At 37.9% G+C, this 19353-nt stretch overlaps 1 protein-coding gene across 2 annotated transcripts in view; it reads right to left on the bottom strand.

Annotated features, from left to right (window-relative positions):
* Positions 1–4608: 4608 nt before the first annotated feature.
* NSRP1 (nuclear speckle splicing regulatory protein 1) overlaps positions 4609–19353 on the bottom strand; it is a 53888-nt gene continuing 39143 nt past the window's right edge. For both annotated transcript variants that reach the window (XM_032428648.1, XM_032428649.1), the window contains exons 3-7: positions 15608–15664; positions 10821–10949; positions 9169–9376; positions 7863–7971; positions 4609–6100 (exon numbers count right to left, since the gene is read on the bottom strand). In XM_032428648.1, coding sequence (XP_032284539.1) covers positions 5047–6100; positions 7863–7971; positions 9169–9376; positions 10821–10949; positions 15608–15664 — 1557 coding nt within the window. In that variant the 3' untranslated portion in view covers positions 4609–5046. The remainder of the gene's footprint in view (positions 6101–7862; positions 7972–9168; positions 9377–10820; positions 10950–15607; positions 15665–19353) is intronic.

The following is a 19353-nucleotide window of genomic DNA, read 5'->3' as shown; positions in this document are numbered from 1 at the left end:
TCCCAGGACCCTGGGACCATGACCTGAGCCGAAGGCAGACGCTTAACGACTGAGCCACCCAGGCGCCCTAGAAATTTTAAGATTACAGAAATGTTGGGGCACCTGGGTGGCTCAGTCGTTAAGCGTCTGCCTTCGGCTCAGGTCAGGATCCCAGGGTCCTGGGATCGAGCCCCGCATTGGGCTCTCTGCTCAGCGGGAAGCCTGCTTCTCCCTCTCCCACTCCCCCTGCTTGTGTTCCCTCTCTTGCTGTCTCTGTCAAATAAATAAAATCTTTAAAAAAAGTAAGATTACAAAAATGTTGAGATATATTACACGTACAGAATATATAAAATATATTTACAATGAAAAGAACAGCCAAGTAACTACCATCCAAGTCAAGAAGTGGAACATTGTCAGCATCTAGAAGCCCTGTGTGTACCTCTCTTGTATCATGAATCTTGACTCTAACAATCATTTCCTTGCTTTTTCTTAGTTTTACTTACCATGTATCTATATATGGTATCATTTTGCTTCTTTTAAAAATAACAAAGCAAATTACTTTTTCTTACAATACTGTGAAATTCATCCCAATTGTGTGTAGCTCTAGTGTTTTCACTGTATTGTGTCTATATGGATACCAGATTCATTTACTAATGGTGACATTCTAGGTTATTTCTGGTTCGATGAAAAACACTATCATGAAAATTCCTGGTGCACCCGTGGAAAAACACAAGTTACAGAAAACGTGCATCACCACGTTGTTTTCTTTCTTTCTTTTTTTTTTTTTTTAAAGATTTTATTTATTTATTTGACAGAGAGAGACACAGCGAGAGAGGGAACACAAGCAGGGGGAGTGGCAGAGGGAGAAGCAGGCTTCCCGCGGAGCGGGGAGCCCGATGCGGGGCTCGATCCCAGGACGCTGGGATCATGACCTGAGCCGAAGGCAGACGCTTAACGACTGAGCCACCCAGGCGCCCCCACGTTGTTTTCAAGAAAGGTTCTACAAGCTCATTTCCCACTGGTAGCATAGATGACTACTGCTCCATGTCGAAAGCAACACTTAGTATTGTATCTAAGTATTTTTGCCATTCTCAGTGGATGTTTGGTGGTATTCACTGTGGTTTTAATTTGAACAAATTTTCACTCACCGATGAGTCTATTTGCTACCCAGTTGGAAAAAAATCTTACTCCCCATATTATACTATATAAAACATTCTTTCCAGGTGCATGGTGAATCTAATTGTGAAAAGTAGACATTACTGTAGAAGCATTATGCTTCTAGAAGAGTGCTGTCCAGAACTTTCTGCAATGGTAGAAATGTTCTATCAATCTGCACTTTCCTATATGGTAGCCACTAGATACATGCGGCTATTGACATCTTCAAATGTCTAGGCAACTGAGGAAGTGAGCTTTAAATTTTAACTTTTGATTAACTTGAACTTTATGACAATTAAAGATTTCTGTTCATTAATAGATACCATTGAGAGTGAAAAGGCAAACCACTGAGGGGGAGAAATTACTTGCAAAGACAACTCCTACCTAGAATATATAAAGAATTGGAGCGTCTGGGTGGCTCAGTTGGTTAAATGTCCTTTTTTTTTTTTTTTCTTTTTAAAGATTTTATTTATTTGACAGAGAGAGACACAGCGAGAGAAGGAACACAAGCAGGGGGAGTGGGAGAGGGAGAAGCAGACTTCCCGCTGAGCAGGGAGCCCGATGTGGGACTTGATCCCAGGACCCCGGGATCACGACCCGAGCCGAAGGCAGAAGCTTAACGACTGAGACACCCAGGTGCCCCTAAATGTTTTACTTTTGATTTTGGCTTGGGTTATGATCTTGGGGTTGAGATCGAGCCCCGCATCAGGCTCTGCACTGGGCATGGAGCCTGCTTGGGATTCTCTCTCCCACTCTAAAAAAATAAAAAAATAAAAAATAATTTAGGTCATGAGAAAAGGCAGATAATAGCCCCAAGCCCTCCAAGATAGGCAAAAGAAACACTCTTCAAAAGGGAGTATTCAAATGCTAATAAATATATGGCAGCCATAAGGGAACCACAAAACCGTGAGATATCATCACACCCAACAGAACGACAAAACTCAAAAGACAAAAGGTAAACAGTTATCAAGTGTAAGCAAGAACGTGGAGCAATGTATGAGAATACATTGATGATGTATATTTTGGATAACTGACAGTACCTAATAAAGCTACACTATGCATAACCTATGGGTCAGCAATTCCATCCCTAGGAAATACCCAACCAAAACATATACATGTACATGCTAAAATTTTGACAAGGACCAGAATGCTCCTAGAAGTGTATTCATAATAACCCCAAACAGGAAATAACTCAATGTCCAACTGCAGTAGAATGTGTAAGTACCATAAAATCTAGAAAACAAGAAATCTATGGTGTTAAAAGTCAAAGTGGGAGGGGGTGCCTGGGTGGTCAGTTAAGCTTCCAGCTTTTGGTTTTGGCTCAGGTCATGATCTCATGGGTCATGGGATCGAGCCCCACATCGGACTCTTTGCTCAGCGTGGAGTCTGCTTGTCCTTCTCCCTCTGCTCCTCCCCGGCTTATGCTTTCTCTCCAATAAGTAAAATCTTTAAAAAAAAGTGAAAGGGGAAGGGGTAATAAGGAAGCCAGGAAGGGGTGTGAAGAGAGCTTCTGTGGGTCAGGTAATGTTCTCTTTTTGCACTGGATGTGTTCATTCCGTGTTAACCAATTAGCCTGTCAGGCAGTGAGGCACTCATTCTCCCATACAACTCTGGACTTACCTCACCTTTGAAGTTGGCAATGGTAGTGGAAAACATCTCTTTAAGTCTGACTTGGCCTCGCTTAAGTCACATACCTTTCCTGGAGCCTCTTCCACCCCATTTGAACCACTGGATTAAGTAGTGAAGGGGTACTTCCCCAAGGGAAAACCAAGGCACTGTTCTCAGAAAAGGGTAAAATGAATGCGAGAGAGGCAAAAACATCTATGTATCTGGAGATCAAAAGAAAACCCTTAATTTGTAGTTCGTCCCTGAGTTATGTCAAATTTTGTTAAGAGTAATATATAGCTTTTCCTATCCAAAGCATCCAAGCTGCTTTGTGAAAGTCTCTGAACTACTGGGGGAAAGAAATCTAATTTCTTATCAGATTTATCTCCAGTCTCTCCCTCCCTGACTATAGCTTACATACTATAGTTAAATTAATCTTTCTAGGGGCACCTGGGTGGCTCAGTTGGTTGAGCATCTGCCTTCGGCTCAGGTCATGATCCCAGGGTCCTGGGATCGAGCCCCACATCAGGCTCCCTGCTCAGTGGGGAGTCTGCTTCTCCCTCTCCCTCTGCTGCTCCCCCTGCTTGTGCTCTGTCAAATAAATAAAATCTTTAAAAAAATTTAATCTAATATATGGCTCTACTTATAACAACTCCAACAAAGGAACCATATTCCCCTACAGAGGTCGAAGATTTTTAGCCTGTCACTCATGCTCTTCCATCATCTCACCTGAACTTTTTCAGTTATATTATATGACTCCCTCTGTGTACATGTACTCAGTGCTTTTTAAGTGTCTGTCACTGATCTATTTTATTTTTATTTAAAGATTTTATTTACTTGAGAGAGCGCACACAGAGGCAGAGAAAGAAGTAGATTTTCCGCTGAGCAGGGAGCCTGACATGGAGCTCGATCCCAGGACCCTGAGATCATGACCTGAGCTGAAGGCAGACGCTTAACTGACTGAGCCACCCAGGCGCCCCATCACTGATCTTTTTAAATTATTAGGATGCAACTGATATTTAATGTATCAGTCAAGAGATATGGGCATTAGATTTCTTGTTACTTTCCCTTTTTGGCTTTAAAGCTATAATAAAATGATTTATGAATGCTAAATTTGATCCTTAATATTATGTCTTTTCTAAAACTCAGTATTCTTTTTTTTTTTTTTTAGAGAGAGCAGGGGAGGGGCAGAGGAGAGGGAGAATCTCACCCAGCACAGGAGCCTGACATGGAACTCGATCTCATGACCCTGAGATCACAACCTGAGCTGAAATCAAGTCAGACATTTAACCAAATGACCCACACAGGTGCCCCCAAATATTAAGTTTCTTAAGTATATAAAATAAGACAGGCTCTTAAATAGGCTACCTGAATCTTTAGCTAACTTCATTTTGACTAAATGTCTCCATCTTTTTACCCTTACCTAAAACTGACTGAAATAACATAACCAATTTACTAACTTGATAGGGGATCAGAATTAAAGTGATTTTTAAAATTAAAAAAATAAAAGAGGAACTGTGGCATAAATGAGTGACATACTTTTAAAATAAAATATGAGCATGAATTAAATGTACAAACACATCACTATTTTTATTTGCATTTAAGCCAAATGTGCTGTGAGCTAGAAAGTTACTTACACAAGATGTATGATCCATTATACATTAACACAAATTTCAGAATGTGAAGTATAACAATAGTCTCTATTGTTCAAATCCACATTTAAAAAAAAAATTTTTTTTTTAAAGATTTTATTTATTTGACAGAGAGAGACACTGAGAGGGAACACAAGCAGGGGGAGTGGGAGAGGGAGAAGCAGGCCTCCCACTGAGCAGGGAGCCTGATGAGGGGCTCGATCCCACAACCCTGGGATCATGACCTGAGCTGAAGGCAGGCGCTTAACGATTGAGCCACCCAGGCGCCCCTCAAATCCATATTTTTATCTAGAATACAGTATTTATAAACCTAACACCTCCCTGCAACAAAACCAACATTATTAGGGGAGTTGTTTGAATTATTTTTTAATAGCTACAGTGGAGCCCATTTTCCTCATTAAGTAACTATAGGGATTTAACATTCTTTAAGTGGCTTGATTACAAACAAGAATGTGGTATTGGTAATATATATATCAATTCACTCAAACATTCAAGAAAAAAGGACTTATTTTTTACTTAACCAAAAATGAATTCTGAAAATATATTAAAAAATACCCTCCCAACCACTGTTAATACACTCCTTTGTGCCTTCACACAGCATGGTCCAGGAGTTACAATTTTTGTGCTTCCACAGGTCTTTCTATTTGGGCAGTTATCAATCGTCTTCTTTCTCAATATATGTCTTTGCATTAACCCGTGCCATTTGCCTGGCCAGGTACCTGTCTCTAGCCGACATTACAGTTTCTTCATTGCTTCGTTTTGCAAACTTGTTCCCCACCTCATGTGGTCTCTCTTGTTCTTTGCCCATCTCTTGGCATCCCTCTGTGAGTATGTGTTTTGCTCCCAGGGATGTTTCAGAACTGGAGGGTTTTTCTGGGTTTCTTTCTTTGTCCTTTTCCGTATTTCTCATTTTATTGGATCTTTCCCGGTCAAGAAACCTATCCTTTGCCCTAGAATTTGGGCTGCTTTCTTTTTTGTCTCGGCTTCTTTCTGAAGATTGAACACTTATTTCTCGTTCTCTATCTCTGTACTTATCACTGTTTTCATATCTTTCTTTCCTTGCTTTCATATGCTCTTCCTTTTCTTTGCTTTTCTCTTTCTCTCCTCCTTTCTCACTGTGTCGGTCATGATCATTTCGTGGTCTATCTCTTTCTTGTTCTCTTGGGGAGTATTTCTCCCTGTCTTTCTCCCTTTTCCAATCTCTGTCATTTCTTTCTCTTTGGTCTCTTCCCCTCAGTTTATCTTCGTGTTCATGCCTCTTCCAGTGAGAAGCTCTGTGACTGACCTCTCTGTGCCTCTGAGAATCCTTTTCTTTTCGGGAACCACGGTCAGTGTAATAGTTCTCATGATCCCTGGATTGTCTCTCTTGGTGCTGATCTTCCCTTTTCTCATGAACTCCTGACTTGGACCTTTTCGTGTGACATTTGGTACCATGCTCTCTTTCTTCACTAGAAGACCGTGAGTGCGCTTGATTTCTCTGATGCTTGGAGTCACTCTCGGAGGTCTCTGTGACCTTTTTCCTTCTGCAGTTCACTTTATTATTTTCTTCCATTTCATCATCCTCACTATTAGCATAAAAGTCACTGTCTGCATCTGGGTTTTCCTCTGCTTGCACAACAGTTTGGAGACTGCATTTCTCATGTGGTATTCTGTTCTCTGAACTTACTTCATCAGAATAACCCCTTGATTTCTCCTCCTTTATCCCAGACCTTAAAACAAATAATATAACACAAAATGCCACATTATCACTGTAGTAATAAGCACATGAAGTGTTCATATAATTTTTCTCAATACTTAAACCAATGCAACTACTAAATGCAAAAAGGTGCTGTCTATTTACCTTGTAAACATCTGCAAACTAGTATTTTCTTTTTATTTTTTGAGAGAGAGAAACAGCATGACAAGGGAGAGGGTCAGAGGGAGCAGGCTCCCCGATGAGCAGGGAGCCCGACGTGGGACTCGATCCCAGGACCCTGAGATCACGACCTGAGCCAAAGGCAGTCGCTTAACCCACTGAGCCATCCAGGTGCCCCCAAACTAGTATTTTCTAACCATTCAGAATATTTTCAGAAAAAGGTAGAAGTGAAATAGAGAAAATGAGCCTTTCTGTATTGGACCACTAGAATCTTTAGGCATAAGTCTGTGTAAGGTCTTCATTTTTGTTAAGCATGACAAAGAAAAATTGGGAAAAGTAAGATATATTCTGGATCTAAGTACTATTTTCACAACATGAAGTTCAAGTTGCAGCTCTTTGTTGGATTCTTATTCCTTTCTTTTTAAAAAATTCAAGAATAGTCCTGGAAATAGCTGAGATATTTTGACAGCAAAATCTAATTCTAAATATCACTAAATAATCTCTTATGATTAAAAAGGCACGAGCATCCCGGTATTACCCCCTGGCACCTATCACAACAAAATAGGAATACGTGAATCCATCTGATTACAATCAATAACACTAAAAATTGTTTACATCACCTACATTTTCCCAACTGGTAAGTGTGGCTAATTTATTTACATTAGCCACATGTTCATTCTTACTGATCGCATAATAATCATGCTAAGAGAACAACTGTGGTTCTCTGGGAACTGCTGGCAGAACTGTCTTGGCTGAAGGATTATCTAATACTTTGGAATTCTATTATTAGACTCTGAGAAAAGTACAACTATTAAATGACATTATGGAGTTTCATGGCTGGCCTCACAACTATTCCAGATGAAACTCTAATTGAAATTCTAATTTTCCACTCAAAAATCTGTCTTCAAATATACTTTCTTAGACTCACAATTTTCATGAATTTTGTAATCAAACCCAGCATTTGGAGGGGGGGAGGGAAGGTGGAGTATAAATCTAATTCTGTCTCTTTAGCCTTAATTCTACTCTTTCCTTTTCCCAGCAACACAGACTTAGATCCTCTAATATGAATGTTTCTGATCCAAAAAACCATTTACTCAGATACAAGCTTAGGACAAATTCTCCCTTTTACCTTCAGCTATATACTTATGACAGTCATTTCACCATTCCTACAATATCTTATAATTTTATCAAAAAACCTCTCCAATCCTTACTTTCTATGCCAGTGCTAATGGACGTATCTACAGACATGGTAATGTTCATATCTGTGCCATCTAGTATGGTAGCCACTAGCCAAATGTGGCCACTGAGTATTTGCAATGTGGCTACATATCAGGTAGTGCATTCTAGCCCTTGATATGTGAACCTTCTGTTTTATAGAGGCCGAGTTCTATTTACGAAAATAAACCACTTCTCTTATATACTATTTGAACATACATGTAATCCGTAGGTTTTGAATTAAGAAACTGTAAATCCCTAGCAATTCAATTAGGTCAGGTTTGGCTGACAACACAATATGCAGTGCTGCAATCCTCCATCTTTCAGAGGGTTAAAATGATCCCACAACCACAGATCATGAAAGGAATCTTTCTTCTACTATTCCATATGCCGCGGCTCACCTGGCTTCACGAAAGCTGCATGTAGGTACTTCCTCTTCACCAACTGCTTGATTTAATAGGTGTCTATAAAATCCACTGAGATCTTTCTGCTTGGTTACATCCAAACGTGCTAAGAGAGGGCAAGCAAAAGTGAGAGGAATAGATTCAACAAGGCACAACACAGTTCAGTTTCAAAGGTACAGAGAATGTAACATACACAGTGTATCAACTACTCTTTGGATCTAGCTGGCAAACTATAGCCTGCATGCCAAATGTGGCCTACTGTTTTTGTAAAGAAATTTTTATTGGAATGTAGCCTTGTTCATTTATTGTTTAAAGCTGCTTTTCCATTAGAAAGGCAGAATTTAGTAGCTCCAGCAGAGATCATATGGTACACAAAGCCTAAAATATTTACTTATCTGGTCCTTCACAGAAAATTTGCCAACTGGTATTCTATATAAACACATAGTACATGCTTAGACAGAATATTATAGATTTGATTTCCTTCTATTTAAAACTTCTATGAGCATTTGCCAGTTAAGTTATTTGTAAGTATACAATGTACTTAGATCTTGAGAAATGACCACGATTAGAAAGTACTGAAGTAAAGCCCTAAGACATTCTTTGGCTCCTGCACATTTTTGTTCTTTCTTGAATTAACATTATTCTTTTTCTGAAGGCCCACCCAGTTCCTTGAGTGATGTTACTCTAGTTTTCTAAACCCAGAAAATATAAGTAGGATTTAAATCTTAGTTTATATTGCTTCTGACAAATATCATGTGGTGTATGACTTATAATAAAGGTTTTTTACATTTGGAATTATTTTCTAAGGCAATGACTTGTAATGGCCATAGTTTTAAGAAACAAAATGAGAGATGTGAAAAGTCCAGTAGAAGTAATAGTTACTAAAAGTACAGCTATGGGGCGCCTGGGTGGCTCAGTTGTTTAAGCGTTTGCCTTCGGTTTGGGTCATGATCCCAGGGTCCTGGGATCGAGCCCCGCATCGGGCTCCCTGCTTAGCGGGAAGCCTGCTTCTCCTTCTCCCACTCCCCCTGCTTGTGTTCCCTCTCTTGCTGTGTCTCTCTCCTGTCAAATAAATAAATAAAATCTTTAAAAAATAAATAAAAGTACAGCTATGTTTTTAGTCATCGTCTTTTCTCCGTTTTATAATATCACAGAATATCGTATCTACACCTCGAGTTCATATACACAAATGAGGACCACAACATTATAATCTAGAAGTTCAGGGACAGAGCAAATGGCGAAACCACAGGGCAGAATTTTGCTGCTTCTGTTTTCTTCTCCCCTCCTCCCTCTTCCAGTTCACCTTCGAGTGCAGCAGCCCTTTTTTCTCTTTCTTCCTCTTCAGCTCTCTCTTGCAGTTTTTTCTTATAGGCAGATGTCACAAATGCCTCCTTATCATCAAATTCTCCCTTCTCCATTTCTCGTTCTCTCTGTATTTTTTTTTCCATTCTCTTTTCCTGTTCCTTTTTTCTGATCTCAACTGCTTTTAGTAGGTTGTGAATATACTTGGGCTAGAGGAAAAAAGTAAGATTTAGGGAAGAATCAAGGATAAAAATTAAGAATATTCTGTTTTTATCATGAATTTATTAAGATAAAAATGGCTAGTCCAAATAGGTGGGACTGTCATCATCTCAAAATTAAATATAAATTTAACTAGCAAGACTGAAACTAAAATTCTTTTCAAGAAAAATTTAAGTGTAAAGACAGAAATTATTCAAAATCCTATTTTACTTTAAAATTTCAAACTAAGTAATTTTTCCACTGTGTTTTCACCCTTTTTACAGGTATTATCTCAATACTTCAACAGATAAGTGAAACAGAAAGGTTCTTACTAGTTTTTCACATTAGTTGAAATACGGTTATTTAAAAGAATACATGGGGGCTCCCGAGTGGCTCAGTTGGTTAAGTGTCTGACTCGATCTCAGCTCAGGTCTTGAACTCGGGGTCATGAGTTCAAGCCCTGCACTGGGCTCCACATGGAGCCTATTTAAAAAAAAAAATAGCTGTAATTTTACACCACTACCCTACTTGTACATACTATAAAATGTAAAGATCTTTAAAAATCAGTCTGTGCTTGTGAAAGAAAAAGAATGACAGTGTGAATTTATATCAAGACCCCACTCTCAATTATTTTTTCAAACTAAAAATATGATCATATGTGCAGATGATTCAGTTACCAGCTTGAAAGCAATAAAGAAATGAGAGGATGATAAAACACAAATATATGGACAGGAAGAGGAGTTTCTAATACAAAGATTTTTTTTTTTTAGTATTTTTTTTTATTTGAGAGAGAGATCGAGAGAGAGCATGAATAGCGGGAGGAGCAGAGGGAGAGGGAGAAGCAGACCCCCGGCTGAGCAGGGAGCCCAACGTGGGGCTCGATCCCGGTACTCCGGGACCATGACCTGAGCCGAAGGCAGATGTCCAACTGACTGAGCCACCCAGGTGCCCCTAATACAAAGACTTTCTAAGAAAAAAAAGTTCAAAAATTTATTTGTGAAGGTGGTAAAACAAAAAATCAAAACTTACTGTTTTTATTGTTAGATAATTTACTCACTATTAGGATACTAAATGCAGGGCTTTGTGGGTTCTAAATCAAAACTGTATTATCTGGAACTAGGGGCTCTTCACACTTCAAATACCCTTATAAAAGCTTTTTCTCAGATCATTCCTCATGCTAAATAAGATTAAGAAATAAAATGCAGGTCAAGGGGTACCTGGGTGGCTCAGTCAGCTAAGCATCCAACTCTTGATTTCAGCTCAGGTCATGATCTCAAGGTAGTGAGATCAAGCCCCATGTCAGGCTTCACACTCAGCGGGGAGTCTGCTTGAGATTCTCTCCCTCTACCCTCTCCCACCCCTCACTTGCACATGCACGCTCTCACTCTAAAATAAATAAATAAATCTTTAAAATACAGGTTGAGGTCAAAGAAATTTGTATTTTCAGCTACAAACCTTTCGGTCTTTTCCCAAAAGCAATTTGGGATTATTTTCCTCCTTTTTTTTCTGCATTTCATCATAAATACTGTCATATTCATATACAGTGGAATCTTCTGCAAGGGCCTTCTGGATTTCTAGTTTGGTCTAAAATAAACAAACAAACATGTCTAAAAAATATGAACCAGCTAAAACATACGATAAAAAGTCTTGGTTAACTTTTTTGAGAGAGGATCATGAATCAGATATATATTACAAAAATTCTATCAATCACATTTTAGACTGAAAATATAAACATCGGTCTGGAGCCAGGCTGCCTGGGTTTGAATCCTGGCTCTATAACTTATTAGCTACTCGGGGCAAGTTTGTGTAATCTTTTTGTGCCTCAGTTTTCATCTAAAAAAATGAGGATAATAATTGTATCTACCTTCCAAGTTGTTGTATTATCTACTTTATACAGTTCATTCATATATGATTTTTTTTCATATAGGATTTTTAAAAATAAACAAAACACCTCAAACCAAGATCAGAGAAGAACTTCTGAACTTAGCTTGACAATAGATATCTACCAAAGACCTACTGCAAATATTACACCTAATGATGACATTTAACAGCTTTTCCAATGAAATAGGGAGTAAGATAATGTTGCCATCATCAGTCCTGTGCACTTGAAGACCAGATAAAAGAACAGAAAGAAAAAAAAGTGTTGTCTAACTATTAAAACACCCCATTTCTTAAAAGGAATTTGAATGGGCAAAGAAGGAAGTCACACTCTCACTCTTCGCAGATGACATGATGCTCTATGTGGAAAAGACTCCACCCGAAAATTGCTAGAACTCATACAGGAATTCATCAAAGTGGCAGGATATAAAATCAATGCAAAGAAATCAGTTGCATTTCTATACACTAAAAATGAGACAGAAGAAAGAGAAATTAAGGAACTGATCCCATTTACAAGTGCACCAAAAACTGTAAGATACCTAGGAATAAACCTAACCAAAGAGGCAAAGGATCTGTCATCAGAAAACTCTAGAACACTCATAAAAGATACTGAGGACACAAAGAAATGGAAAAATGTTCCATGCTCATGGACTGGAAGAACAAATATTGTTAAAATCTCTATGCTACGTAGAGCAACTATACATTCAATGCAATCCCTATCAAAATAACAACGAGCATTTTTCACAGAGTTGGAACACACAATCCTAAAATCTGTATGGAACCAGAAAAGACCACCGTGTATAATAATCAAAGGAATGTTGAAAAAGAAAACCATAGCTGGCAGCATCACAATTCCAGACTTCAAGCTCTATTACAAAGCTGTAATCACCAAGACAGTATGGTACTGGCACAAAAACAGACACATAGATCAACGGAACACAATAGAGAACCCAGAAACGGACCCTCAACTCTATGGTCAACTAATCTTCAACAAAGCAGGAAAGAATATACAATGGAAAAAAGACAGCGTCTTCAACAAATGGTGTTGGGAAAACTGGACAGCCACATGCAGGAGAATGAAACTGGACCATTTTTTTACACCATACACAAAAAAAGACACAAAACAGATGAAAGACCTAAATGTGAGACAGGAATCAATCAAAGTCCTTGAGGAGAACACAGACAGCAACCTCTTTGACCTCGGTTGCAGCAACTTCTTGCTAGACACGTCTCCAAAGGCAAGGGAAGCAAGGGCAAAAATGAACTACTGGGACTTCTTCAAGATAAAAAGCTTCTGCACAGCAAAGGGAACAATCAACAAAACCAAAAGGCAACCTACAGAGTGGGAGAAGATATTTGCAAATGACATATAGCATAAAGGGCTAGTACCCAAAATCTATAAAGAACTTATCAGACTCAACACCCAAAGAACAAATAATCCAATCAAGAAATGGGCAGAAGACATGAACAGACATTTCTCCAAAGAAGACATACAAATGGCCAAGAGACACATGAAAAAATGCTCAAGGTCACTCAGCATCAGGGAAATACAAATCAAAACCACAATGAGATACCACCTCACACTGGTCAGAATGGCTAAAATTAACAAGTCAGGAAACAACAGATGTTGGTGAGGATGTGGAGAAAGGGGAACCCTCTTACACTGTTGGTGGGAATGCAAGCTGGTGCAGCCACTCTGGAAAACATTACAGGGGTTCCTCAAAAAGTTAAAAATAGAGCTACCCTACAACCCAGCAACTGCACTACTAGGTATTTACCCCAAAGATACAAATGTAGTGATCTGAAGGGACACCTGCACCCCATTGTTTATAGCATTATATAATAGCCAAATTATGGAAAGAGCCCAGATGTCCATTGACAGATGAATGGATAAAGAAGATGTGGTATACATACACAATGGAATATTACTCGGCCATCAAAAAGAAAAAAAAAAATCTTGCCATTTGCAATGACATGGATGGAACTAGAGTGTATTATGCTAAGTGAAATAAGTCAATCAGAGAAAGACAATTATCATATGCTTTCACTCATATGTGGAATTTAAGGGGCACCTGGGTGGCTCAGTCAGTTAAGCATCTGCCTTCAGCTCAGGTCATGATCCCAGGGTACTGGGATGGAACCCCAAGTTGGGCTCCCTGCTCAGCTGGGAGTCTGCTTCTCCCTCTCCCTCTGCCCCTCCCCCTGCTCGTGCTCTCTCTCTGCTCCCTCTCTCTCAACTGATAAAATCTTAAAAAAAAAATACGTGGAATTTAAGAAACCAAACAGAGAAGCATAGGGGAAGGGAGGGAAAAATAAAACAAGACGAAATCACACAGGAAGACAAACTGTAAGAGACTCTTAGTCATAGGAAACAAACTGGGGGCTGCTGGAGGGGCGGGGAGTGGGGGGGATGGGGTAACAGGATGTCAGGCATTAAGGAGGGCACGTGATGTGATGAGCACTGGATGTTAAATACAACTGATGAATCACTGAACTCTACCTCTGAAACTAATAATAATACACTATATGTTAATTAATTGAATTTAAATAAAAAAGTAATACCTTAAAAAAATAAAATACCCCATTTCTAAGAGTATTGTATCTTAGATTTAGTAAATGCAGTCAAGTTAGTATTCTTCATCATAAAAGTTAGTTTGGGATTAAAGCAGAAGACAAGAGCTAAATCATCCAAGTGGATGGGGAATAGAGTGAAAAGCAGGAAGTACAGATGAGAGATCAAAGGGGCAGCAGGCAGGTAAAGGTACAAGAATAGCTATAGGAGCACTCCTAACTTGCAAGCAAACTATGAGAAAAAGTCTCACTAATAGGAAAAGTGGTTTTGGACAGCTAGGATTAAGAATAAAATTAGATTTGGGATTTATGCTTTAAAAAGTAGGTAAGAAGGGGCGCCTGGGTGGCTCAGTCATTGAGCGTCTGCCTTCAGCTCAGGTCATGATCCCAGGGTCCTGGGATCGAGCCCCGCATTGGGCTGCTCAGCAGAGCCTGCTTCTCCCTCTCCCTCTGCTGCTCCCCTTGCTCGTGCTCTCTCTCTCTCTCTCTGTGTCAAATAAATAAATAAAATCTTAAACAACAACAACAAAAAAAGTGGTTGCCATCTGGGTATTCTCTAAGACTGATGAATCACTGACCTCTACCTCAGAAACCAATAATACATTATATGTTAATTAACTGAATTTAAATAAAAAAGTATTTAAAAATTTAAAAAATTAAAAATAAAAGTTATTTTTATGTAGTGTTTCAAACAGAAAAAATAGCATACACACACACCCACGCAATAAAACAGAACTCACACTCAAGAATATGTCACCCAGCTTACAAACTAGAATATTACGAGTATCTTCAAAGTTATCTATGTGTTCCTCCATGATTCCCTTTGCCTACCACACAGATGTAAACAATATTCTAAATTTAATGCTTATTTTCTCTTCCTTTTCCCCCCACATATGTATATGGCTCTAAGTAATATATTCTATGATGTGCTGTTGTTATCAGCTTTATACAAACAGTATCAGCTTCATTAAAAAAAAAGTGGTTGCCATAGTATCTGGCACATTAGAAAGCGTTTAACAAATTTATCCTCATGCAGGATTCCAGGTAGACGAGAGAAACAGATGCCAAAGGTTAAAGAAAATGTGGAGAGGAAAAAATTAAAATTAAAAAGAAAGGTACTATGCCATTGTTTAATTTCATTATGTTCTGCAGCAGCTAAATCTAAGATACAATGGTATAGTAGAAAAATTAGTAAACCTTCACGCCTAGTTCTGTAATTAGCTGTGTGATCATGAGGGGTAATTTATTCTTTTGAAGTTTCAGATTTCTTAACAGACCATGGGCAGGTTTGTGAGAATTTTAAAAATATAATGTATGTATAAGAAAGTGCTTGGAAATATGACAGAGCACTATATAAATATAAGGTGCAAGGCAAATCTATTGAAAATTATCAGATATTCCCCATTCTCAGTAGCCAAATTTCAAATAATTATAAAGTTATGAAACCACTTTGGTGTGAAGAGACTTTTTTAAAGTAGGCTCACTAGTAAGAATAATTAAACCATATAATCCAATATAAGACTCCTGAGTCATCTAAAAGCAGAAATGGGTTTAATCTACAACACAGCAATGAAGAGTTAATTCTTCATTGTGCTTTTTCCATGTAAATTTATCACAAAAACCTGAAATATATGTAAATCAAGAAACATCTTAAACATTTTCAGAAAAGAAGGGTTAAGATAAAATTATTTCTTTATACACAACTACTCTGCTCTGTCTCAGGACCTAGATACCAAAACTGATACTGAAATACTTATTTCACCAAATACATTTAATTCCCTCAGCCACCTTACCTGTTTCATTGCTTGCTTCTTAGCAGCTTCCCTCTGAAGGCTTTCACTCACGGAGGTCTATAAAACATAAAAATGTTGTCTTTGTTTAAGCCAATTTAAAATTTCTTTTCCAGTATTCTGGTTGGCAATTAGTTTCTTACCTATACTAAAAACCAGAAAAGTATTATGAAAAAATATTATAATTAAATAAACATTTTCAAGGTCTTTTACCAAAACCTTAGGAAACAATTGAATTTTATTGTAAATCAAAAGCGTAGGCTGTAAGGTGTAAGAGAAAATAGAATGGTACATGAAAAAAATGAGGTAACATGGCTTTTTATTCCCAACTTCACCACTAAGGCACGCAATCTCTACGATTTCAATTATTCTGTGTGCACATGTGAACGTGAGTGAACATGCATGTATTGGGTGGGGAAGCACTGGTCCCTTCCAACACATTTAATGGTATGATTCCCAGCAACAAAAAGCACATTTTTTAAAATATTCACCACTGAATATAGTATATCAAGATCTTATTATATGCTTAAGGCTTAGGGGCAGCCAGAACTATCCGGGGTTATAATCATTCAATAAATATGTACTAAGGCATTGTTCTAGCTCCTGAAGATAGTGGGGAAAATAAGAACAGTCTCTATCCCTGAGAGATAAATGGTCTGAAAGGGAAGACTGAGATAATCATAATATAGATGTGATAAGCTATATAATAAAGAGATTTTTTTTAAAAAAAAGGGCTGTAGGAGCAAAGAATCAAGAAAGCCTTCCTAAAAGAGATATGACATTAGACCTGAATCAAAAAGAATTTAAGAAAAGGCAAGAGGTGTTTAGGAAGCAGTAACCACAAGGGCAAAAGTAAACATTTACAGCTAAGAAAAAATATATAATTAAACTACTTAAAAAAACGTTTTCTCTAAAAGTATAAGGTTTCGTAAATATACTAACCAACACTGAAATGTGTACTTCAAAAGGGCAAATTTTATGTTATGTGAATTTTATCTTAGATGAATTTATCTTTTATTGAAAAATATAATCCTCATCCCTAGGACTATAGTTTTCTAGCCTATTGACATTTGTTGCTTTTAGCTATACAGTATCAATTGGTGCTTCCTTTGTTTTCCATGGCAACCAAGAGAACAACATAAACCTAATTCCAGTTCCCTATGACCATGGAGACTCACAAAGGCCATACAAGTAATAGAACACATACTTAATAAATTAAAAGAAGTGGATAGGCAAAGAACTAAGGACATTTCAGGTGACAGTAAACTGACTACAACTAGAGAAAAAGATACTGATAACAAAAACAGCAGCTAACATTTATTGAACCAGGTGCTATGCTAAGTGTATTACTTGTATATTACATTAATTACTTGTTTAACACAAACTTCCCTATTATGTGATACATTTGTACTCATTAGAATATAAATTTTAAACATTAAAATATTAACTATTCTAATAACCATATCTCATGAATTCTTTCCCATCTATTTTTAATGTCTCAGTCTTTCTAATCAGTGTAAATTAAGTATTTCTTGATCATTGACTCAGTAATGTCTTAAGGACTAACTAGAAGAGTAAGTCTCCAAATACTAGACTTCTACTTCTTTTACTTGCTTTTATTATTTTTTTCCTATCTCTCCTCCAATCACAGTTCACCTGCTGTGACTTTCAAACTGGTTGCTTCAACCTAAACTATTGAACTTAGAAAAATAAAACACAAAGCTAGTACTTTTTAGACTCATATAATACAGAATAAGCAGACTGGGAAGGACCTTTCCAATGTAAAGTGTATATACTGTGAGACATAAGAGGTTTTGTTTCCATGTTCATACCCATTTTGAAGGATGATGTGTGTCTGTCTGCCCTTTGAAAAAATCAGTTATTACTTACAGGGTGATAACACAATGGAGGGAGTACAGTAATTTTACAAATTCTATTCATAGACTTGTATCCCTGGAATTCTAACAGCATCATCAGTGGATAAAGAGGTAACTCTGAACGTAAGCGGAAAAAGTCAGGGAAGATTATCTCCTTTTGAAGCTCATTTGATTCTCAGTTTTCTAACTAAAAGAACTCTGACAATGACTTAACGTTTTCACTAAAATGCCAACAAACTGAAAATATTTGGGCACCTGGGTGGCTTAGTGGGTTAAGCGTCTGCCTTCAGCTCAGGTCATGATCCTATGGTCCTGGGATGGAGCCCCGCCTCGGGTTCCCTGCTCAGCAGGGGGCCTGCTTCTCACTCTCCCTCTGTTCCTCTCTCTTCTTGTGCTTGCTGTTATCTCTTGCACACACTCTCTCTCAAATAAATAAATAAAATCTTTAAAAAAACTGAAAATATTTTAAGTTGAAATGCATTTAATACACCTAACCTACCCAACATCATAGCTTAGCCCAACCTACCTGAAAGGTGTTCAGAACACTCACATTAGCTACAGTTGGGCAAATCCACCTAACACAAAGCCAACTTTATAATATAGTGCTGAATATCTAATGTAATTTATTGAATACTGTACCGAAAGTGAGTAAAAGAATGGTTGTAGGGGTACAGAATAGTTGTAAGTGTATGGATTGTTCACCCTCATGATCACATGGCTGACTACGAGTGAGCTGTGGTTCACCGCCAATGCCCTGCATCATGACAAGAGTACTGCACTTCACTAGCCCACGAAAAGATCGGAATTCAAAATTTGAAGTACAATTTCTACTGAATGCGTAACACTTCCGCACCACTGTAAAGCTGAAAAATCCTAAATCAAAGTATTCTAGGTTGGGGACCATCTATGGTTTCTATAAAAAGGAAGGAGGAGAGCCTGGCTGGCTCAGTTGGTAGTGCTTGCAGCCTGTGACCTTGGGATCGTAAGTTAAAGCCCCAGATATCACAAAACACTTTAGTTCTTGCCCAAAATATTCTAGTCTACAAATGGCCTAGGAAAAATAGCTGTTAAATAATATGATTAAGGATGAATGTAAGTGATCTAACCATACAATACAGTCATTAATTGATTAGTTTCAAAATTAGCAGGCATGCAATTATTCTAATTTTATGTTTGAAGACCAATTAGTTCACAGAATAGAGTATTCATTAATAGTGCCTTCTAATAAAACCACAAATTACCATTAGTTTTAAATGTAGGAAGATAAAAATTATTCCCCGTAAGGGCCTTTATCTTTTTTTTTTTTTTTTTAATGTGTGAGAGAGCAAGCTTCTGTGTAAGCAGGGACGGGCAAAGGGAGGAGAGGGAGAGAAAGAATCTCAAGATCTCAAGTAGGCTCCACACCCAGTGCGGAGCCCTACAAGGAACTTGGAACTCACCACCTTGAGATCATGACCTGAGCCAAAACCAAGAGTCAGCCACTTTACTGACTGAGCCATCCAGGCGCCCTGGGCCTTTATCTTAAAGAAAAAATAATTCAAGTTATAAACTGGCTCTTATGTAAACATTCCAACTGTCCTGAAAGTGTAAAAACTGCTATTGTACCACACCAATCTTTCAAAACAGGTTTTGTACCAAAAATCTCAGGGAAATAACCTTTTATAAAACCTGAAGTAGTAGTTCCTTGCAAATATTTCAACTTGATTCAACAAACATGTTCTGAGAGCCTACTACGTGTACAGCACTAAAAGTGGGAGAGGAGCCATATTTGATCAACATCTTAATTTTTTATGTCTAATCTAAGAGTTGGTAGGTTTCTTTTAATTTCCAAATAAGAAATTAACATAAAAAAAGAGATAAAATGCCAGGTCC

Source organism: Phoca vitulina, unplaced genomic scaffold, assembly GCF_004348235.1.
Source record: "Phoca vitulina isolate PV1807 unplaced genomic scaffold, GSC_HSeal_1.0 scaffold40, whole genome shotgun sequence".
NCBI classification, from domain to species: domain Eukaryota; kingdom Metazoa; phylum Chordata; class Mammalia; order Carnivora; family Phocidae; genus Phoca; species Phoca vitulina.
Note: the sequence above shows the minus strand (reverse complement) of the source record. Positions and strands in the feature narration are given on the sequence as shown.